The sequence below is a fragment of the Bufo gargarizans genome, chromosome 1 (assembly GCF_014858855.1).
Source record: "Bufo gargarizans isolate SCDJY-AF-19 chromosome 1, ASM1485885v1, whole genome shotgun sequence".
Classification (NCBI taxonomy): Eukaryota; Metazoa; Chordata; class Amphibia; order Anura; family Bufonidae; genus Bufo; species Bufo gargarizans.
The window spans coordinates 176,700,020-176,724,169 of record NC_058080.1 but is presented as its reverse complement, the minus strand read 5'-3'; the positions used below and the strand labels follow the sequence as shown (position 1 = coordinate 176,724,169).

The following is a 24,150-nucleotide window of genomic DNA, read 5'->3' as shown; positions in this document are numbered from 1 at the left end:
TATACGTGCTCCCACAGTATCGCTGGCACTTTTCCTATAGTGTGTCACCAGGGTGGTCGTAACCTCTGGAAACGAGCCGCGTGATGGAAAAATTAATCCAGCCAGCAAAGGAGGCAATATGGCCAATCGCAATACATTAGTAAGTGCCTTCTAGTAACTTTCTCCACGTGATGAATGTAATTTCTGAAGTGAGACAACCCCGGGCCAATTTCCTAATTTCATAAAGCTATTGCAGGTGAATTTTCGCCTGCAAGTCAACCTCAGAAAATCTGCCACATATCTGTCCCGTCAGAATGCATTGTGATACTAAGTAACAATCTGAGTTCTCAACCAGTGTTTATCAGGACGGGTTTTCCTACATTCAGTTCTGTACAGTAATCTGAAAATGGAAGTCCCCTTCATATAGTCATTATTTATAGGAAAACAAGGAATTTCTTTTTGTATTGTATTTGGGTGTTTTCCTTTATATTTAACACTTCCCGCCCCTGCCCTGTCTTTTAAAGCTCATGCACACGACTGTAGCCTGTTTTGCTATATGCAAAACACAGATACCGGCCGTGTGCGTTTTAGAACGGAACATCCTGCTCTCTATGGACAAGAATAGGACATGTTTGCGGGTGCCACGGACTGGATGTACAGATGGGGACGAGCCTCCCTAGCGTCCCTGTTGTAGCCTGCTATTGGCTGAACCCCCCTCCCCTTGCCAGATGTTTTGATCCGTGTGATTGGGAGATGCAGATGCAGACATCATACCCCCCGAAAATATTAATGCATGTTCATCAAGACTTTGGACATTTTAAAAATACAATCCATCCGGCAAAAGAAAAGTCAATATGGCTGCCGATTGAAAAGCAAGAAAATTTGTCCTCTTGGAATGTGACCATGAACAAAATGCTTGGACAATAAGGGAGTTGTCCAGCACAAATCGTACTCGCCTGCTCTTTGCAGCTCTGCTCAGGGTCCCTGTTTCCCCCTTTCCCTTCAGCGGTGCCTGTCTTGTAACCTTCTGGATGGACGGGGTCTCATGCACCGCTGCATCCAGTGACTGGCCTCAGCTGTGATGTGTACCTGCTGGGTTCAGAAGGCTGCCCCCCCCCCCCCCTCCCCCAGCCTGAAATAGTTACTTGCAGAGAAATTTGATTGCTTTCAGCAGCGCAGTGAAATAGGATTTATGCAGGCTACCTATTCATCATTTTACACTTGGTAAAGAAATCTGATTGAATACACTGGTGAACAGGTCCCATACCCTTTGCTTTGTATACAGTTCATTATCCCCTGTGTACAGAACAAAAGCAGGAGGTTGCTACGTAACCCTGCCGAGACCAGAGATAGCAATGTATGTGGAGCTTATGCTATCTCACTAGCTGACACCTGCTTCATTTGCAAAGGCAGCGAGGAAGGTGCTGCTTAGATGGTGTATGGCCACCTGCACACGTTGCGGAATACGTGCTGTTTTCCCGTGCAGAAAACCCACAGGGTATTACAGTACCAGCGAAGTGTATGAGATTACCCAAATGTCATGTACACTCTGCAGATTTTTTTTATTTATTTTTTCCCATGCGCAAATTGACCGGCCCTGTGGATTTCAAATAGCATGTCAATTATGAATGACACCAAAGACATCGCGAATATGCTGCAGAAATGCACATAAATACACACGGAAATTTGTGCGAATCTTGCGTGCGTTCACCCGTGTGCAGGTGACCTAGGTGTTTGCAGTGCTACCGGTTTCACCTGACTATACCACGGACATGCGTTCTAGGATCATCCGAAACTGCAAGTTTATTTCAGTGGTTACAAAGGGTACTGGCTGCTGCGGGAACCTCTGGCAGTGGCTTACCCCCATGGAAGAAAGAATGTCCCCGTGAGGCCCATGTACAGTACACATAAGATCATCTTACATTTAGACTTCTATCTTGTACATGTGCGCATCTTCACATATGATCATGGACCTCTATAGCAATATACACGGAGATGGTTCCTGTTCCATAGGAATCTTTTAGTTTATTTTTTTTCCCATTTGTACGCAGAGGATTAGTGTGTAGGTAACAAGTACTCTTCTCGTAGGGAGGCAGACAGATTTACAGAGGTTAATTACAGTAGCGAGAAGGGCTTGCTATTGCAGGAGATCTTTTTAGATTATATTACCGGTTTGACCCACCTTTTGGTAGGGTGTGTGTATAGTCATGTGGGAGGGTACAAAACTTAATCACAAGCTGCCTATATGTATGTAATAAATTTATATTGGTTATTGGACAGTAATTGCTTCATGGAGAAGAGGCATAGGGTGAATAATATAGCTAGGCCTATCTATAAAATGCAACATTATGAGTCAGTAATAAAATTGTCCTAGTATTAATATGTGGTATGCTTCAAAAGGAACCTGTCAGCAAGAAAACGCAGAATAATCTGCAGTCAGCATGTTGTAGAGCAGGAGGAGCTGAGCAAATTAATAGGAAAAGATTCAGTAGAATTCCTGCTCCTTCTGGGCTCTCAAGTCAAGGCGTTCCCATCAGTGATTGACAGCTATCCGTGTATACACCGTCATAGGGAGAAGGCTGTCAATCACTGATAGGACCTCCTCCTGGACTCCAAAGCTCAGAATGTGACCAAATGAGTTAGTGCTTAGTTGGAGAGCAGTGATATACTATATTTTCTTCATATCTGGCATCTGAAAACTTCTTTTATTGGAGCTGCAGATTAGCCTTTTCCCCCTAAGTATTTGAGTTTCCCTTGAATCGGAAATACGAGAGGAGATGATGCCATAGTAAGTAATGCCTACCACATTTATGCTCCTGTTTACTACAGCGCTGGAGCATCTTGTCTCGAGAAGCATTGTGCGCTTATGAAATCCATGAATAATGAGCTGGGGATAACTTACAGTTACCACGGCAGAGCCGGGGGTTCTGTTACATAGGCCTGTACAGAAGTGGGACAGGCGCAGAACAAAAGCACTTATTGCTTCCAGCATGATTGTTTTGGAGTCAGGTTGCCATATAGTACATTCCCTTTTAACTTATCATAATAAAATAAGATGTAGGTTTTTCTTGAGACATTCCTTTCATAAGATATATATATATTTTTTATTTATTATATATATTTATTATTATTTATTTAGAACTAATGTCATGCGAGCAGCTACACGCCATCTTGTACTTGGTCCTGCAAGCGGGGAACATCATGAATGCAGTAAGTGTGGTGCCTTGTGGTTATTGTTGTTGTCTTTCTTTTACGAGATACCCACAAGTTCCCTACACAATTCCCATTTGACTTGTTTTCCGGAGATCTTCCAGTGCCTACATTGCCTATTTTCTCTCCAGGGTGGATATGCTGGCAATGCTGTTGGTTTTAAATTGTCATCGCTGCTCAGGATGGCAGACACAAAGGCGAATAAACCTGGGATGAATCTGTTACATTTTGTGGCTCTGGTAAGTGTAGTCCACTGTCACAGTTTGCATGGAACTATTGAAAGAATTTTTTGATAACTTCTAGCAATCCTTACACAGTGGCCCAGACGGAAAATCTGACGGATTAGGCTGTCTATATTGGATATATAGCTTAGCTGGCATACCAGAGGCAGTTGTGGGCCATCATATTTAATATGACATTTTATTCAGTATTGAAAAGGTTGTCTCATATATGCTATGTCCCCAGTACAGCGGGTAAACCATACCCCTGCTGTACGGAAGATGTAGTTTTACTTGGTGGATATTCAATGGAATGACTGACCATATAACATAGGAGCGTCCACCAGATCAAGAGACACACTATTAGGCCCCTTTCAGACAAGCAAGTGTCTCGCTGCAGACTCGCAGCACAGCGCCCGTCCTGACCTTCCAGGACTGTCAGGTCACATAGCATTATATTGATTTATGATGCTATGTAACCCTTAGAGTTCTGGGATGTATTAGCGAACACTGACAGCCTTATGTATGACAGCCTCCAATACATCTCAGACCTCTAAGGGTTGCATAGCATCATAAATCAATATAACGCTATGCCACCCCAGCAATGCTGGGAGGTCAGGACGGGTGCTGCCCTGCGAGTCCCAGTGTGACACCCACTCATCTGAAAGGGACCTTAGTGGGGGTTCCACTCTGACTTGTAATATATTGGACTCTAATGGGTGATCTGCTTCCCCATCCCCCAATAAGCTCCATATGTCTTAAAAGGACTTTTGGAAATGGGTTGTCTCAGTCTACCATACCAAGGATAGCACTAAGACTAGCAATAATCTGTATTTATTATAAGAATATTTCTTAGTCTACATACTACTGTATTATCATATATATATTTATTTTTAGGAAGCCCAGAAGAAAGATTCAGAATTACTTACATTTTCTGAGAAACTGCAACATGTAAATGAAGCGGCCAGGTAAATACTTTTATCCTTGTGGACATACACATGTGACGCCATTCCTGTCCCCATTGGGGTATTGCCATGGGACTGTACAGGAGACAACCATTAACGGACTGCTGTATACAAACCCATGTGTGCTTTTCCATGTAATTTTGTAAACTGTGATATTTTATGGCAAGACATATTGGTTTTTAATATTGTCAAATGTGAATACTTACCACGACAACAAAAACACGTGTCCTGTTAGGTGCTATAGCAGACTGCTGTTTTCACAGCATGTTCTCTGGCAAAATGTCCTGTACGATGTTGATACCATACACAGCACATTGCATACAGCTCAGTGATACTGTAAGAGGAAGTACTGTATTTTCCGCCCTATAAGACACACCCGCCCAGAAGACGCACCTAGGTTTTAGAGGAGGACAATAAGAAAAAATATTTTTCATTAGACCTCAGGTCAGACCAGCAATCAGACCCCAATGTTAATCAGACATCAGATGACATCCCCAGTCAGATCCCCAATGTTAATAGGACCCCAATAGGACCTCACATTGGAGCCCCGTGCCTCTCATGAGCCCCCATATGCCTCTTATCAGCCCCGATGCCTCTCTTCAGCCCCCATTGCCATATTTCAGCTCCCATGCCTCTCATCAGCCACAGAACACATAAAAAAATAAAAATAAAAAAAAAACACTTTCCTCTCCTGCTCTGAACGCCACAGCGCCTCACCTCCAGCGCACCTCCTGCTCTTCTTGCTGCTGGCTGTGCTGTGAACCGTTTCGCACAGCTTGGGGTCATAGAGCGTCCTCACTCTGTGCGCAGCCACAGCACAGCCGAAGACTAGGAAGCGTTGAGTACAGAGTCTTCACCGCTTCCTGCTCCTCCGGTACTAATGAGCGCTTGCATAATGGAAGCGCTCATTAGTATTCACCCCATAAGACGCAGGGACATTTTCCCCCTTTTTGGGGGGGGAAATGCATCTTCTGGGGCGAAACATACGGGAATTGGGTACAAGGATTGCCTTGCACGTGTTTAGATTACCCAGAGAGCCGAAAGGCTTTTTATTGTGGACATCCCCTATGTTTGCCGTTATAATAAAAATAATTTGACTGAAAAAAATTAAATTAAATAAAAAAATTAAATTAAATAAATGGTACAACAGACTATGTGCAGTATAATACAGAAGTGGCACACCTTGTTGGCTTGAATTCAGGTTATTCTTGCTTTCTGACACATTAAAAAGGAATCAATAAAAAGCACACGTAATTATTATATTGGTAAATTCTACAGAACGCCACGGTTTAGTGACAATGGTTGTATGGTGTAAATAACTTCATCCAAATAACATGACTTATTTCATAACCGCTGATCGATGTGGGTGCCAGGCGTAGGACCCCTGCCAGTCAGATATTTATGGCCTGTCCTGAGGCTATGCCGCCAGTATTAGACTCCCGGAATACCCCTTTAACAACGATCAGAACTTTCCAGCGCTAGGAGTTCTTTTGTATGAATGCTTACATCTTGTGTACTTGTGGAGTATAAAATGGAAAGTAAATGTGCTTTCCAGTAGGCGTTATGGTGCATTTAACAGCAAGAATAAGGGGCTACAACTCCATTTTTACTGTCAAAAGTACCAAAAACCTTATGGAACCAATTGGGGACAGAGCCTTTGACAGAAGAAAAACAGCATTTTAATCAGGTGAACCACAGCTGTGTGTCTATGCAAACAGTTTGATGGGGAGGTCGTTGGTGACATGTTCCCTTTACCCTGTGAAATGATAAGCGCGCACGTTTTATAACTAAAATGCAGCTGTATGCCGTATTCCGCTTTACCAGTGGGATTATGGTTCTGTTTCTCCAGAGCATAAAAAAGAGCAAGAATTTAACCTTTTTGTGTCGGGTGCTTGGCTTTCCCACATTACTACTGGGGTCTCCTTTCAGTTGTTACTATGACAGAGAAAGCTGGGTCAAAAGGCTGATTCATGCACAAAAGCTCAGCTTGTACTCCAGCCCTGAGCAAACTAAAGTCTTCAGAAAAGCAGTACCATGTAAACTGGCATGATGAAGAGCATCAGCCGCCTTCCTTGCGCTCATCAGCTGTGTAGCGCACTTATCCTGTGCTGAAAACATTTTATGTATGGTTTAATCAATGGTTAAGTTGTTTCATTCACACTGATGAAAGCGCCACCAAACATTCTATCACTTTCTGGTAATAGATTCCAGAGTGACAGATAATTTTTGCTATTTTAATTTTTTAGTATAGGGCTACATTCAAACAGTGAAAAATGCCCATAAAAACGTACATAGTTAGTTTTTTAGTGGCCATTTTGCATCAGTGTGCGCATCCATCTTCTGGCTGTGTATCCACTTTTAATGTCCGTTTTGGCATCCGTTTTTAACAGCCCTTAAAATTGGCCATTGAAAACAGAGGTAGTTAATTTGGCTTTGTTTAAAAACAAAAAACAAAAAAAAACTGCAGTGCCCCCAGTATACCTAATGTCCCCGATAGTGCCTCCTGGACATCAGATGCACCCCTTAGTGCCCCAGTATGAATAATTCACCTCTTGTTGTCCCCCCAGTTTATATAATGCTCCACTTAGTTCACCCAAGTATGAATAATGCTCCTCTTAGTGCCCCCCAGTATAGTGCTGACCCCCAAAAAATCTCCCCACAACTACTTGCACGTGCCATAACACTCTCTCCTCAGTTGAAATAACTACCTGAAAGTGCATTGAATAGTGCTGTACAAGGGTGGTCTTCTAAAACAAGATGGCCAACATGTGAAATATATGGTGGAACTGAAAATCTATCAGAGGAAGTTTAGTCTGGATAAGGGGAGTGTGCGGTCTTCTCAAAGAGGTGGTCTTTCTGAGAGGTTTCCCTGTATGTAAAATCGGCTTTTTAGACAAAACAGTGATATGTAAAATTGTGTAAAGGGTACATCAAATATAGGAAGAAAGTAGTGGTACTCGCTAGATCCGAAATTGCGGTACTTTATTCAATAAAAACTTCCATTGTCATGGATGCGGGTTACACATAACCGCCAAAATTGTTCTTTGGGAACGAGAGAGAAAGCAGTCAGCCATACACATGAATGCCCCACTTGAATTGCATGTGTTGTGAATAGGAGAAAGCTGCTGCCAGACACCTCTGGAGGGTGGCTTATCTCCCCAAAAGGATGGTACATGTTGACACCCAACATTCCTGACTCTTCTCTTCCCTGACATCTGTCACCAGGGAGACTCGGGAGGCCCCTATTCACATTAGGTTTTTGACCCATCTTGCTGGAATCGGTGGCTTCAGCTGACCAACATCTAATATGTATGGTCAGCTGTAATTCAATATTTGAAAAATAGTTGAAAGTGCACCAGTAGAAGAATACAGGTCACAATAAAGATAAAGATGAGTAAAGGTCACAATAAAAAATATAAAGATGAGTTATTGGGGGTTGTCTTTAAAGGTTCTGGACACCTGTTGGTGTTTTTAGTTTTAGTTTTTTTTATTACATTGGCTATTTTATTAAAATATTGTTCGATTAAAATACACGTTTGAAATGGAGGATAAAAGTTTTAACACCAATTTGTCTTCTGCAGCCTGCATATATTGTCATACACTGCAGGCTGCTTGGTCCCGATCTGTGTGAAATCCTTCAGACAAGTTCCCCCACAGCTCAGTATGTAGCCCCTCTCTCTGCTTTTCTGAATGTTTAATCCACTTTTAGATTAATCGGCTGTGCACGTCAGCATGACATTACTAATCATGCCGTAAGGGTATGTGATCTCAGAACATTACAGCGTGGCATAGTCTGTGAGAAATTAGTCATTGTTAATCCAGTAACAAGCCCTCTTTTTCTTTGAGATAACTTGCTTCCACCCAATTTATCCTCTTTATGAATTTGACAACCAGGCATGGCTGTGTTTGACATTGAGGTGTTTGGTAAACTGTTCAAACATTACAGGTTCTTAACTAGTTATGTAATTGTGTCTCCTTACCTTTCAGGTTGTCTACAGAAAACATAGAGGCAGAGTTCCATGTACTATTAACAAAGACGAAATCCCTCAAAGAACAGATCAAGAAGGATGCTGAGTTGTCACAGCAAATGGACCAGTTTCTTCAGGTACATGAGTTGGACCCTTCCAGTAACAGGGGCTTGTAATGCTTTTTGACTAGTGTGTAATCTTGTATGATGTGTACAGTGATTACATGCATTTCACATATCACCAATAGTGCTCTTCTATCCATTGTATTTCAGAACGCTGTGAAAGACTTGAAAGAGCTGGAGAAGCAGAAGATGGAGCTGCAAAAGGAAGGAAACACTTTAATAGACTTCTTCTGTGAAGACAAAGAAACCATGAAACTTGATGAATGTTTTCAGATCTTTCGGGATTTTTGTGAAAAGTTTAACAAAGCTGTAAAGGTGAGATCTTTACATGGGTCATCAATATCAGATCGGCGGGTCCGGCACCCCCGCCGATCAGTTGTTTGAAGAGGAGGTGTGTGCCGTGCCAGCGCTGCCTCCTCTTCACCGTTTACCTTCTGTCCGTCGCCTCTGCAGCAGTGAGCAGGTGTAATTACACCTAACCGTCCCATTCATTTTCAATGGGCTGGATCGCTCCTATGCAAGTGTATGGGAACGATCCGTCCCATTGAAAATGAATGGGACGGTTAGGTGTAATTACACCTGGTCACTGCTGCAGAGGCGACAGCCAGAAAGTAAACGGTGAAGAGAAGGCAGCGCTGGCACTGCGCGCGCCTCCTCTTCAAACAGCTGATCGGCGGGTGTGCTGGGTGTCGAACCCCTGCCGATCTGATATTAATGACCTATCCTGAGGATAGGTCATCAATATTAAAAGCCCAGAGGACCCCTTTAATTCTTTTATAAAAATTTGTAAATGCTCGCTTATTTAGACCTGGCATGAGCGAACAAAGTTGCCGATTGCGGCACAGCTAGCTCTTGCGCTGCAATCTGCACCTGAATTACCCCTAATTTAGGCATATTTTAGAATGATAGATGTCCCCCATTGTTTGTTTTTTTTTTTTTTTTTTGTTTTTTTTTCTCCTTAGTTTTGAAAATCTTCTTGGGTAAGGCCTTGAACTTTGTGGGCATTGTGCATATGGATGTTTCAGCTAATTGTGAAATGGCTATTCTGCTTTTATTTTTGTAGGAAAATAAAGAGAGGGAAGTTCAAGCTTTGCGACAGCAGAAGAGACAGAAGGACATAGAACTGAAAAGGCGCACCTTGATCTTTGGAGAAAATGGAGGGTTTGGAAGAAGTAGCAGTGAAAATGATGTGGAGTTGTTAACAAAAAAAGGACTTGAAGACGTTTTGCCATTTCTGCAACAAAGACCCCAAAGTCCTTTAAGCAGAAACAGTAGCACAAGGCGGTCCCGGCTGTCGCTAGCAGTTACAGCAGATCGAGAACTACAGATGTACTTGGAAGCACCACAGGATGGTCAAGCCAACAAATTTAACAGTCTGCCCCGATCTCATTCTCACCATCCAAGACCCACAGTTGCATGGATAGAAACCAAGGAGAAAAATAATCAGAATATGAACAATATAGACTTCAGTAAGATTGAAGCCGTTCAAAGCCCAGAATCATTGCCTACTGTACTTATAAGTTTGGAAGATGAGGTGCCTGACCACACTGCCATTTCTAACTTGCATTACATACAGGATAAAATAGACAGAAATAACAACCAACAGCCAAGCTGCCAGAATACGATGGAAGGCCAGCGCAAAAAGGCACCATTAAGTCCCTTAACAGTCACAGTAGAGGAACGAGGGCTGGTTAAAAAGTTGCAAAAATTTGGTCTCCAGCAATCTCTGACAGAAAACTCTGATTATACATGTATCACAAGCTTAGAACCAAGTGATGAGCTCAACTTGGGTTCCTTTAGCAGTGTAGATGACAATAATATGGCACTAGATAAAACTACCAAAGACCAGCCATTTATTTCATTAAGTACCTCAGAGGAAACAACTGATACAACTGAAGCTCATTTAGACAATGCCGGCCCTCGTATGTCACAAAGCACATGTATTTCTGATAAACAAGAGCACATGCCACTGTTTTACGTTGAAGATGCTACAGATTATTCTTTAACACAGGACTGTTCTGAAATCCAAGATGTGTATGAGAAAGTAAATGAAAATGTGCAGATTGTTGATTCGGAAGGTGGAGCTGGATCAAATTCATCTACTTCTGATCAGTCTGAAAAATCAGAACCTGGTAATAGAAAGAGCAGTATTTCCAAGGAGAATGCCTTGAAAAGTAAAGACCCTAAGGACCCCAAGAGGCAAAACTCCTTAAAAGAAAGAATCCCAAGCGTTACAAAGGCAACTGTTACTCGCCCAAGTAACAGTGTCAATGCTAAACCTGTTCGTATGTTGAATGACTCTGAGCATGTCACAATGAGGAAAGTTGTACCCATTTCTAAAACCAACAGACCTGGAAGTATAAAACGTACAGAACTTGGGAGCTCAATTCGGGATGAACCAAAATCTGATGACCTAAAACAGACACAACGTCAGTCTCGAGCAAAATCTGATACTCAAAAGTCTTCCCCCAAGTCTAATACAACTACTACTACTGAGGAGTCCAAGTTTCAAAGAAGAGCAAGTTTGACTTCTAACAGTGCACGTTTTCAGAGGGACCAGATTGAGAGGAGAAGTTCTATCAAAAAACCAGCTGCAAAGCCAGTTAGAAATATTAGTAAGCCAAAGCTTGATGAAACCAAGATCTGTCGGACAAGTCAGACACCAGATTCACCAACTGCAGAAGTAAGCAAGCCTTCAGCTACAAGCAATCTGAGAACTTCATCTACTCCAAGTTTTGCCAGGAACACGATAGCCTCATCTTCCCGCCGTGCAAAGACAGAAGCTCCTCCTCCTACCCCAACAAAAACGTCATCAATAACTAGGTCAACATCTTTGCGCCAATCTAAAGGAAAGTCTGAACCAGTAAGTAGAGATTCTACCCCCAAAGAAAATAGTGCTGGTACCTTCAAAAGGACCAATAGCATTAGGGCAAATGGGAAGGTGACAGAAGCTATTAGCAATGGCAAACTTGAGACTGCCCAAAAAGAAAGGAATATAGTTGAAAGGTCTTCTTTGAAAATTAAGGATACCGGAAAAACAACACTAGGGAAAATACTGAAGCCTTTACTGAAGTAGGTGTTTATGTAGAGTCTCTGTCTGACAACCCCTATTTGGGTGAATGTAATAGTGTTTTTTCAGGTAGCTGTTTCCTTTGACAAGCTGTGCTCAAAAGCAGTGCAGAGTTATTATTATTTTTTTTTATAGACGATAACTGTTGGGACTACTAACCACCATGTGCATTATGAAGCCTCATGAAGGAATTTGTGTCTTTGAGCTGGGCTGAAAGAGTGCTTATCTGAGAATCTGTATCAGCAGTAATCACTTCCAGAAAACAGACTTTTGGGGGGAATTGTATAGAACAAGCAGGACTCTAATCAGCATTTTTCACTTTCCAAAGGTACAAGCTAATAATTGACTTTCTATGGCTGGCTGCTTCCAGCTAAACGAGTACTTGATCTTGCTGCCATTGGCTTGATAAGGGGGCTCTGCTGGGTAGAGTCTTCTAAATGACTGACTGGCTTTTATAGCGGAGACTGGCACAAGTGTTTCACTACCATACAAGTCAATACGAGGGTGACTTGTCAGTGCTGTTACATACAAAGCTATCTACTTTGATGAACACAGAAGTGCCATGTATTTATAGTGCATATGAATGGTGTCATCTCTCTGTATTTAACACCTGTTGACAGCACCTCAACCATTCAGTGTGTACTCACTGTGATTCTAGCCTTTACTGTTCACATGTCAAACCTGCTGCTAGGCTTAATCATGTTAGATTTGACATAAGTCTATTACTCTTCTGCTAAATGTTGGTCAAGTGGGATGTGCATTTTAAGAATTTTCTATTCTGATAACCTGTTTCGGTTTAGGCTTTGCACCCACTGGGTCTTACTACATACAGCAGCTACTTTTTAAAGGGGTTGCCCACCTTTTAGATATTGAGGACCTATTCTCTGGTCAGGTCATCTGTATCATTTCAACACTCAGCACCCCCATCGATTTGGTGGATAGATCATCGATATCTAAAAGGTGGACAAGCCCATAGGTATCCTCAACTAAGTGTAAATGAAGTGATAGTATTGTTCGTGCTGTCCCAAATGAACTCTTAAAGTACCAAACTGACTTTTTTCCTAACACAGGCTAAGCCTTTATTTTCTGAAAAACACTAATATGTAGATCTCATGATTCCCCGGTTCTTGAACGTTTGTACTTATAATTGGACAGTTTAAATGGAGGCGAAGATTTTTTTTTTTTTAGAATCGCTTATCTTCATCGATCGTACTGCTGTTAAACATAACAGAAGGATTTATAAAAATAATGCCGTTTATGGCAACAACTATAAAATAGGCACAGCTGCTTGGTACATGGCTTTGGCAGATATGTAGCTGAAAAAGCATTCTCATCATCCAATCGGTTAGTAAGGGTTTTCCATGCATCATCACACAGAGCTATGAAATGGGACACCTAAGTGCCACTATTCTGCAATCCTCCGGGGTGAAGCCATCTGTTCTAGGATGCCTCATCCACAATTCATAACTGAGTATGTACACCATATTATTGATCACGAAAGTATCATCAATTGAGGAGGTAATGATGGATTAGAAGTCCAGAATGTCAACCTCAGCCACTCTGCTACACAGGAACATATAATATACAACTAGGATCATGCTGGATTAATGTGGAGGCCCATATAACATGCTTTTCAGAAATAATAGACATATATTTGACTATACGCTCATTTACATACAATTCTTCAACACTTAACAGTCATTCAACATACATTTTGCCAAAGTGAGTAACTTAAAATGCCTTTAGAAAGTGTACTTTGTCTTTGCATATGAGACTGTGATGTGTAAATGGTATCTTCTGTGCAGCAGAAATTCCAGAGAATCTGGTAAAACGCCCTGTTTTTTCTTATAGACCAGGGATGGCCAACCTGCGGCTCTCCAGCTTGTTGTTAAACTACAACTCCCACCATGCCCTGCTGTAGGCTGATAGCTGTAGGTAGTCTTTGCATGCTGGGAGTTGCAGTTTTGCAACAGCTGGAGAGCCGCAGGTTGGCCAGGCCTGTTGTAGTCTATAGTCGACCCTCTGTGCTATCTTCCTAGAAGATACAGGTCAGAGCTTTTCCTCTTGTTCAGGTATCAGAAATACACTGTATATAAAGGCAGATATTCAGGAACAGGATCCAGTGGTAGGCTGTACTTGTCTCATGTTCTGTACATTTACTACCATTTTCGGACTGAAGATTTATTTAAGTATGTTTAATAATGTAAATTTGTATACTACAAGGTACAATGTACATAGCCAATATGTATTTAAAGGATCTTTACATATTTCAGAATAGTTTGCTAATAAATTTCTCAAATAAAAGTAAATTTCTTGTTTTGTCATCTTTTCCCCCCATTGTAGTAGTAAATGAAAAGAAAAACCTACAGTATGTTGTGCCTAAGAGGGTGATCCTACAGCTATACCACCCAACACTTACAGACGTGGACAAAATTGTTGGTACCCTTTGGTCAATGAAAGAAAAAGTCACAATGGTCACAGAAATAACTTTAATCTGACAAAAGTAATAATAAATTAAAATTCTATAAATGTTAACCAATGAAAGTCAGACATTGTTTTTCAACCATGCTTCAACAGAATTATGTAAAAAAATAAACTCATGAAACAGGCATGGACAAAAATGATGGTACCCCTAGAAAACACAGAACATAATGTGACCAAAGGGACATGTTAATTCAAGGTGTGTCCACTAATTAGCATCACAGGTGTCTACAACCTTGTAATCAGCCATTGGGCCTATATATATGGCTCCAGGTAATCACTGTGTTGTTTGGTGATATGGTGTGTACCACACTCGACATGGACCAGAGGAAGCAAAGGAAAGAGCTGTCTCAAGAGATCAGAAAGAAAATTATAGACAAGCATGTTAAAGGTAAAGGCTATAAGACCATCTCCAAGCAACTAGATGTTCCTGTGAGTACAGTTGCACATATTATTCATAAGTTTAAGATCCATGGGACTGTAGCCAACCTCCCTGGACGTGGCCGCAGGAGGAAAATTGATGACAAATCTAAGAGACGGATAATCCGAATGGTAACAAAAGAGCCTAGAAAGACTTCTAAAGAGATTCAAGGTGAACTTCATGCTCAAGGAACATCAGTGTCAGATCGCACCATCCGTCGTTGTTTGAGCCAAAGTGGACTACATGGGAGACGACCAAGGAGGACACCATTGTTGAAAACGAATCATAAAAAAGCAAGACTGGAATATGCCAAACTACATGTTGACAAGCCACAAAGCTTCTGGGAGAATGTCCTGTGGACAGATGAGACAAAAATCGAAGTTTTTGCCAAGGCACATCAGCTGTATGTTCACAGACGAAAAAATGAAGCATATCAAGAAAAGAACACTGTCCCTACTGTGAAACATGGAGGAGGCTCTGTTATGTTCTGGGGCTGCTTTGCTGCGTCTGGCACAGGGTGTCTTGAATCTGTGCAGGGTACAATGAAATCTCAAGACTATCAAGGAATTCTAGAGAGAAATGTACTAGCCAGTGTCAGAAAGCTTGGTCTCAGTCGCAGGTCATGGGTCTTGCAACAGGACAATGACCCAAAACACACCGCTAAAAACACCCAAGAATGGCTAAGAGGAAAAAATTGGACTATTCTAAAGTGGCCTTCTATGAGCCCTGACCTCAATCCTATTGAGCATCTTTGGAAGGAGCTGAAACATGCAGTCTGGAAAAGGCACCCTTCAAACCGGACACAACTGGAGCAGTTTGCTCATGAGGAGTGGGCCAAAATACCTGCTGAGAGGTGCAGATGTCTCATTGACAGTTACAGGAAGCGTTTGATTGCAGTGATTGCCTCAAAAGGTTGCGCAACAAAATATTAAGTTAGGGGTACCATCATTTTTGTCCATGCCTGTTTCATGAGTTTATTTTTTTACATAATTCTGTTGAAGCATGGTTGAAAAACAATGTCTGACTTTCATTGGTTAACATTTATAGAATTTTAATTTATTATTACTTTTGTCAGATTAAAGTTATTTCTGTGACCATTGTGACTTTTTCTTTCATTGACCAAAGGGTACCAACAATTTTGTCCACGTCTGTACATCTACTGTACAAGTCACATGAGTCGTCTCGCTTGTGCCATGTATGGAAATTATTTTCACTATTTGTTGTATTTTGTCTATAGGAAACAATTGCATTAAAGTTTCCTGTGCCTGCCATGTAGTCATGTAGGCCAGGCATGCTCAACCTGCGGCCCTCCAGCTGTTGTAAAACAACTCCCAGCATGCCCTGCTGTAGGCTGATAGCTGTAGGTTGTTCGGGCATGCTGGGAGTTGTAGTTTTGCAACAGCTGGAGGGCCGCAGGTTGAGCATGCCTGATGTAGGCGATCATGCAACATTAGCAATAACACAGACACTAAAGATTAAAGTCAGGCGGTATAGCAGATTTCGGCCATTCCGGCTGACTGCCGTTTGAAAAACCAGCGTGAACGAGCAATCGCCATCACCAATGGCAGACTCGTGTCTGACGAAAATGCAATCCGCCACGCTGTAAAACTCCAGCCGTTTATCGTCCAAAAGTGCATGTTGATGGTATGATCACAGCCGATTTTATTTTTTATTTTTATTTTTTGTCACTACTTGAAAATATTTTTCTATTTTTCTTATCTGCTGTCTTGGGAAATCTAGAATCATTTAAAACAGGGAAGCTCAACCTGTGGCTCTCCAGCTGTTGCAAAACTCCCAGCATGCCCTGATAGTTGTAGGCTGTCCAGGAATGCTGGGAATTGTAGTTTTGCAACAGCTAGAGGGCCGCAGGTTGGACATCCCTGATTTAAAACTACGCCTCCCCCGTTGCCCCCACACAAGCCTTGCACTTTGTTTCCACAGCTCGTATTTACGGGGCCCTCAGCTTGTAGTCTTCCTTTTTAGTGAAGTCCCAGGACATGAAGAAACAACAAGATTGCATGTAAAAATGTAGGACAGGTGGCCATGATGAATAAGGCCTCATGCACATGACCGTATTTTCATTCTGCATTTTATCCACCTTTTTTGCAGATTAGATGCGGACCCATTCATTTCAATGGGGCTAGAAAAGATGCTTCCTTATGTACATTTGTGGCCCTGCAAAAAAAAAAAAAAAAAAAATAGAACATGTCCTATTCTTGTCGGTTTTGCGGACAAGGATAGGATTTTTTACAAGAGTTTAAAAAAAGGTGACATGCACTTAGCCAGTATCCGTATTTTGCGATTTGTGGACTGCAAAACAAATATGGTGGTGTGCATGGTGCCTAAAGAGGGTGCCGCTCCTCAGAAATACAGTGCTCTTATTTTTTTCTAATCTTGTTCAAAAGTTCACTTATTCAAAACACAGGAAACGGCGTCCTTCTCAGTGTCAGCTATTTGTAGAGCTTAAACATAAAGTAAAATTATTTAAAATAAATTCCACTTCATAAGCACTGCATTATGTTTTTGATTATTTTCTCAGGAAGTGGCATCAATGTCAGATTGGAGGAAGGGGGGTTCAACATTCCACAACCCTACTGATCAGCTGTTTTAATGTATCTTCGGCATTGGACCTGCACAGATCCATCCATTATGTATTGGACAGAGCTGGTAACTGCAGTGCTGCTCCCATTGAAGTGAAATGGGGCAGCATTGCAGTTATAGGGTCCATTAACTACACAATGGATGGGGCTGTGTAGTTCCCACCCCCAAGCTACCCTGAAACAGCTGATCAGCATGGGTGTGGATGTCGGACTCCCGGGATGGGCCGTCAATAGTGAACAGTCCCTTTTTAAAGCAAAGTATGTCACCTGGCTCTTGAGTAAACAGGTCTTTGTCAAATAAGTATCCATGGTAAATTACCACCATGTAAAATACATAATTTTTTTTTGTTTTAGAATTTTAATTAATCTGATACCCATGATGAAGAGGTTTTTCAAATTTAAGCAGGGGAAACAGCACGAAACAAAATAACAGCAAATACAGGTGCACTCTGCGGTCTCACTAAACCCTCAAACTGATTTTAAAATTGAGAGATTAGCCAACATGTCCTACGGTGTAGGACATGTCTGAGCCCGGGCACTTGTGGTTCGCTGCGGGCATCCTCCACCGTATGCATTTTGATGGGGATCGTCATTAGCAGCGGGCCACAAGTGCAGGATTTGCTTCCCTATATATATATATATACGACTGCATGTGGGTTTGAGCACCTCCTGCTAATACCACGCCATTCCTTTCAGTTTGTATATATAGAAACAGCAGGAAAGAATAAAAAATGTGGTCGCTGATCTAATTTCTAAGAGTATGACAAGGGAACTAATTAAACCTAACCTCCTTAAACTGTTACATCATCCACAGCTCTCATCAAGTACGTTCCCAGGCCTAAGTAAACTATGTCTCTTCGCTATTCACAGATTTGTGATTGCTATAGCACCCAGGGAAATATTCGCTCTTCACACAAGAAATGAGGTTGTGTGCATGCTTTTCCAATTGATCACAGTCCCGACTTCTTAAGCTTCTGCTTGCATTTAACTGTTTGAATTACTCATCCTTGTCGTGCATTCCTTGTGCAAACATTCTACCAGGAAAACAAATTGTAGACCTTCACTTTTATAGCATTGTACAAAACCTATTTTATTCATTTTCTTTTAACACTGGATTTGGTGAAGGTGCAGCTGTGAAGAATGAATCATTCAACAAATATAACCTGTGCCTCATATACTCCTGGGTTATCTTACAGTGGCCATTTTAATGCTATTTGTAAAAAGGCACCGTTTTAAGTAGAGAATTAATGGAGGTGATCTAAAGGCTTTTTCTGAGGAGATGATGTAAAATAATGGTCAGAAAGAGTTAAAAGAATACACTAATCTCCCACCACTGAGGTATCGCCACTGCTTTAGTCTATGCTGTTCTGCACTTCCTGGTCACTCCTTGACATGCAGGACAGAACAGGAGCAAATCTTTCCATTATACCTAATCTCTGTGTAGTTTCCACTCCTGGATTTGGTTCAAAATAACTGATGGAAATCACTGATCAAACACTGACTGCGTGGAAGCGGCCTAAAGCTGCATTTACATGGTGCAACGAGCAGCAGATTGTCGGGAAGGAAGCATTCCTTTCTGACAGTTGGCTGTTCGTTCATTGGAAGAGACCGTTTTGTTTACGTACATTGGTCACTTCCACAGTATGAGAACGGGTGATCGCTATTGCGATCACTCGTCCTCATAGAGCTGTTTTGTTTCTGGGCAACATATCACTGTTTACACATGCAACAGGCCTACTGTGTAGGGTGTCTGGGGTATCCCTTGCCCCTTAGGAGGGTTCTACAAAATATGTCCCTCTTATAGAGCAAGTAAACGTGACGCCAGATGCAGTTAAACAATGAGGACATGGAATCCCCTTTGTAGATGGTAATGTTTGTACCCAGGGTATGATTGCCAGAGTGTTGTAGAGTGGCCTGCAATGTCTCTGTAGATATTATATACACGCATCACGGTCCTCCTACCTGGATATCTTTGGATCCCAGATGTGATGTAGTCCGAAGCAGTGCAAAAAGGGTAGTTGAACTTGGATGATGAATAAGTAGAATAAATGGAGTCCAGACTTGTAGTAACGTTGAACACAACTTTACTTAGCATAAACTGTAATCCAAACGGTATCTTGGTAATCAGCAGGTATTGGCTTAAATGGCAGGCAAATGCTTCTCTGCAACAATCTCAGCTCTGCTATGCCATCTGAAGTAAATAATAACTTTTCCTCTTCTGCTGGAACTTAGTTTAGCTTTCTGTAGTCTATCTCTTACTTTAATCCTAGGAACTTCTTGTCCTGGCTTTGGAGTACCTCAAGCTCTAGCATCAGCTTGTATGAAGGTTATGCAAGCCCAGAAGGGGGCAAACAACCATGTAGACTTCAGAGGCTGGTCCTCTGGGCCTAGCAGAGCAGACTGTGTTCTGCTAGCCAACACACAACCTTTCCCCAGGAGGGGGTAGGCTAGACTGCACACGAACTAACGCCTCCCTCTCTAGAGAAGGCTAGAAGGGAACTAGGAGGTTTCTCTCCGAGGAAACGAACACTGCGGATGTTTCTGCCACCTGCTGATGAACCAGGCACATTACATGTTAACATAACATTGGCAACGAAATTCATATACACACATTGCAGGAAATGACATTAAATATCAGAGATAATGTAGGCTGCACCAACCAAGATAGTGGGTGTACAAAGGAGGTGGTAATGCCCACTCTGGGTCATTACACACAGCCCAACTTGCTGCCCAGAAACGATAATTTAGGTGCCTATATAAACGACAGGATCGCCCAATGAACGAGCGTTTCGCTCATTCATCGGGTGATCAACAGCACCTTTACATGGGCAGGTTGTCGGGAACGAGCATTCGCAGGAAGGTTTGTTGCCGATAATCTGTCAGATTCTGCCCGTGTAAATACACCTCTTTCACACTTGCGGCAGAGTCATCAGGCAAGCAGTTCTGTCGCTGGAACTGCCTGCCGGATCTGTGGAAACATATGCCAACTGATTGCATTTGTAAGACTGATCAGGATCCTGATCAGTCTTAAATATGCATTGAAATGCCAGATCCGTCTTTCTGATGTCATCTGGCAAAACGGATACGGCATTTATTTTTTTCAATTCTTTTTCTTCGGTCTGCGCATAATGCCGGATCCGGCACTAATACATTCCTATGGAAAAAATGCCGGATCCAGCATTCCGGCAAGTGTTCTGTTTTTTGGGCCGGAGATAAAACATGTGGCGGTTTTATCTTTTGCCTGATCAGTCAAAATGACTGAATGGAAGACCTCCTGAACGGATTACTCTCCATACAGAATGCATGGGGGATATACCTGATCAGTTCTTTTCCGGCATTGAGCCCTTTCGACGGAACTCGAACTGGAAAAGAAAAACGCTAGTGTGAAAGTACCCTTAAGTGTTTAAAAAGATACACAAATAGCGGTCAGTCACTGATAGTTTTGCACAGAAGTGGTCTTTATTTCTGTTTATTCTGAACTTAAAGGGATTTTCCAGGCTCCTGATATTGATGAACTATCCTCAGGATAGGTCATTAATATCTGATCGGTGAGGCTCTAACACCCTGCACTTCCCATGATCAGCTGTTCCTTGCGGCAGAAACTAGCACTTTGAATGAAACAAGAAAACATAGCTCCAGTTAAAGTGCTAGTTCCATCGCCAGAGGCTACAGAGAGCAACAGCTTGGGTGTGCATGGCGTCCAGACCCTCAGCAGACTGTTATTAATGAGCTATACTGAGGATAGATCATCAATATCAGGAGCCTGGAAATCCCCTTTAAGACCACTCCTGAAGACAACTATCAATCAGTGATAACACCTTTACTGTGTATAGCTTTCAGGGACTGACAGCTATCTATGTATACACACTTACACAGAGAATGCTATCAGTCACTGATAACACCTCCCCTGTGTACAGCTATCAGTGACTGACAGCTTTATGTGTATACACATTACACAGAGTATGCTATCAATCACTGATAACACCTCCTCCGTGTACAACTATCAGAGACTGACAGCTTTATGTGTATACACTTACACAGAGAATGCTATCAATCACTAATAACTAGGGATGAGTGAACCCGGTAAAGTTCGGGTTCACAGGGTTCGGCCGAACTTCAGGTGAAAGTTCGGGACCCGAACTTGACCCCGAGCCCGGACCCCATTAAAGTCAATGGGGACCCGAACTTCACTTTATTATTTTCCGTTATAACGGAAAATAGTAGCATTCTTAAGATAGAATGCTAAATAAAATGGCCTTTGAGGGGTTAAAAATAATAAAATAAAAAAATCCTATCTACCTTCATATTTTCCGTTATAACGGAAAATAATAAAATCACCCGAACACCGATCCCGAACTTCAGTGAAAAAGTCTTTGCAGTTCGGGTTCACTAAACTCAAAACACCTCCCTTGAACTAGTCAGAAAAAGCTGAATTTTATATGTATAAATGACATGTTTTACGAAATCTTTTCCCACAAAATGATATATCAGTCTGTTCATCTCCTCCTGCATTTTGTGGTGACAGGTCCTCTTCAATGTGTTATTCGAAGTACGATATCTTTACAGTGTCAGTAAGTGCTAAATGTAGATCCTACAATTATATACAGGGAAGAATGTTTCATCGGGCCATCATATTGTATAAATCCAAGTTTTATAGTTGTATGAAATAATGACATTTTTAGTTTTTTTATTCCAGAAAAAGTGTTGTTCTTCTCTGAGACAAAGCTTCAAAGATCACGCAAAGAGATAATGAGAGTTATACCAGTCTTAAATGGAAGTTCATTGAAGTAAAAAGTATAATTTACTAATAGGGGCATGTGCCTCTTAATTCTACCCAATTTTCTAAAGTGGCAAGAAAAGTCAAAATTTAGTTCAAATCCCTAAAAGAGGTTTTCTGGGAGTAGAATATTGATGACTTACCTGCCGCATAGATCATCAATATCAGAGTGGTGGATGTCTGACCCCTGGTACCTCACCGATCAACTGTTTGAAGAGTCCGGGTTACTTCGATTGGTGCTGATGCCTCGTTCTAGGCCCGTGACGGCACATTCAATGGTCACATGACCTAGGCACAACTCAGTCCTATTCAAGTGATTGGGTGGGAGCTGCAACACGAAGCACAGCCTCTATAGAATGTACAATGCTGTGCTTAGTATCTTCAAATTTGTGGCAGTGTCAGGAATCAGGCCTCCCTAACCTAACATTGCTGACCTATCTTGAGCATAAGTCATCAATATTCTACTCCCAGATAACCCCTTTAATAGTAGGCCCCCTTGTGTTCAATGAAAATATTCAGCAGGCTTATGCATCTACCACTGAACATATCCAGTAAGCTTCTTGTGGCAGCTACCGGCTGTCAGTTGTGAGGATATTTACAGTATATCCAGAATAATTGGACCTAAAAACGACCTGATGTTAAAAGTGAATACTCGCGTCTAATTATTTCAGCTCTTAATACCTCTCCTTTCATCTTAGAAAGCTGGGATCACAGTTCGTTTGTTTTACCATTGTAAGGGTACTTTCACACTAGTGTTTTTCTTTTCCGGCATAGAGTTTCGTCACAGGGGCTCTATACCGGTAAAGAACTGATCAGGCATATCCCCATGCATTCTGAATAGAGAGCAATCCGTTCAGGAGGTATCAGGATGTCTTCAGTTCAGTCATTTTGACCGATCAGGCAAAAAGATAAAACCGCAGCATGCTACGGTTTTATCTCCAGCAAAAAAAAACTGAAGACTTGCCTGAATGCCGGATCCGGCATTTTTCCCCATAGGAATATACGCAGACCTGTAAAAATGTGTAAGGCTACTTTCACACTAGCGTTCGATCGGATCCGTTCTGAACGGATCCGATCATATTAATGCAGACGGAGGCTCCGTTCAGTACGGATCCGTCTGCATTAATAACTTAGAAAAAATTCTAAGTGTGAAAGTAGCCTGAGCGGATCCGTTCAGACTTTCAATGTAAAGTCAATGGGGGACGGATCCGCTTGAAGATTGAGCCATATGGTGACATCTTCAAGCGGATCTGTTCCCATTGACTTACATTGTAAGTCTGAACGGATCCGCTCGCCTCCGCACGGCCAGGCGGACAGCTGAACGCTGCAAGCAGCGTTCAGCTGTCCGCCTGTCCGTGCGGAGGCGAGCGGAGCGGAGGCTGAACGCCGCCAGACTGATGCAGTCTGAGCGGATCCACATCCATTCAGACTGCATCAGGGCTGGACGGAGGCGTTCGGGTCCGCTCGTGAGCTCCTTCAAACGGAGCTTACGAGCGGACCGACGAACGCTAGTGTGAAACTAGCCTTAAAAGTTACAAGACGGATCCGTCTGTCCGCATGACAAGCGGAGAGACGGATCCGTTCTTGCAATGCATTTGTGAGATGGATCCGCATCCGGATGCGTCTCGCAAGCGCTTTCAGTCACATCCAGATCGGCGGATCCGGCGGCCAGTTCCGACGACAGAACTGCTTGCCGGATCACACTGCCGCAAGTGTGAAAGTAGCCTAAAGGGGTTTTCGGAGATTCTGATATTTATGACCTATCCTCAGGATAGGTCTAGTGATGAGCAGCAGGGGCTATATTCGAATCTGCGATATATATCACGAATATTTAGGTGAATATTTGCGTTTTCGTGACATTCTTTTCGATTGCGCTATTATGCGCGCGCGCACTATTAGATACATAAGTGCTAAAAAAAATAATTTGATAGTGAGGAAGAACTGATCACGGTAAGTAATTGTACATTACAGCATAATAGTTTTAAATTAAAATTCCATGTATGTCATAACAATAGCTTTATATGCAGATAGAGTTTATCGAAGTATTCAAGACCGCGCAAATTGCCACTATTGACTCGAATATTTTAGCGTAATACATACAACTAACTTCACCTTTAATCAGATCTGACAACATAATACTGATTACTATCTCTATAACCTATACTACACCCTGCACTGGATCCTATCAGCTGTTCAGCTACACAATTCCCTATTACTAACCCTAACTATCTGGAATATTTATATGCGATTTGGAATGTAATTTGAAAAAGCACAGCACAGTAATCAAGTTCCTCTCTCTCTCTCCCTCTCTCAACACTAGATAGGTCATCAATATCAGA

At 42.0% G+C, this 24,150-nt stretch overlaps 1 protein-coding gene across 2 annotated transcripts in view; it reads left to right on the top strand.

Annotated features, from left to right (window-relative positions):
- The window catches only part of FHDC1 (FH2 domain containing 1), a 51,635-nt gene extending 37,794 nt beyond the window's left edge, over positions 1-13,841 (top strand). For both annotated transcript variants that reach the window (XM_044300341.1, XM_044300339.1), the window contains exons 7-12: positions 3,119-3,189; positions 3,321-3,428; positions 4,305-4,375; positions 8,360-8,477; positions 8,613-8,777; positions 9,526-13,841. In XM_044300341.1, the coding sequence (XP_044156276.1) occupies positions 3,119-3,189; positions 3,321-3,428; positions 4,305-4,375; positions 8,360-8,477; positions 8,613-8,777; positions 9,526-11,538 (2,546 nt within the window). In that variant the 3' untranslated portion in view covers positions 11,539-13,841. The remainder of the gene's footprint in view (positions 1-3,118; positions 3,190-3,320; positions 3,429-4,304; positions 4,376-8,359; positions 8,478-8,612; positions 8,778-9,525) is intronic.
- The last annotated feature ends 10,309 nt before the right edge of the window (positions 13,842-24,150 follow it).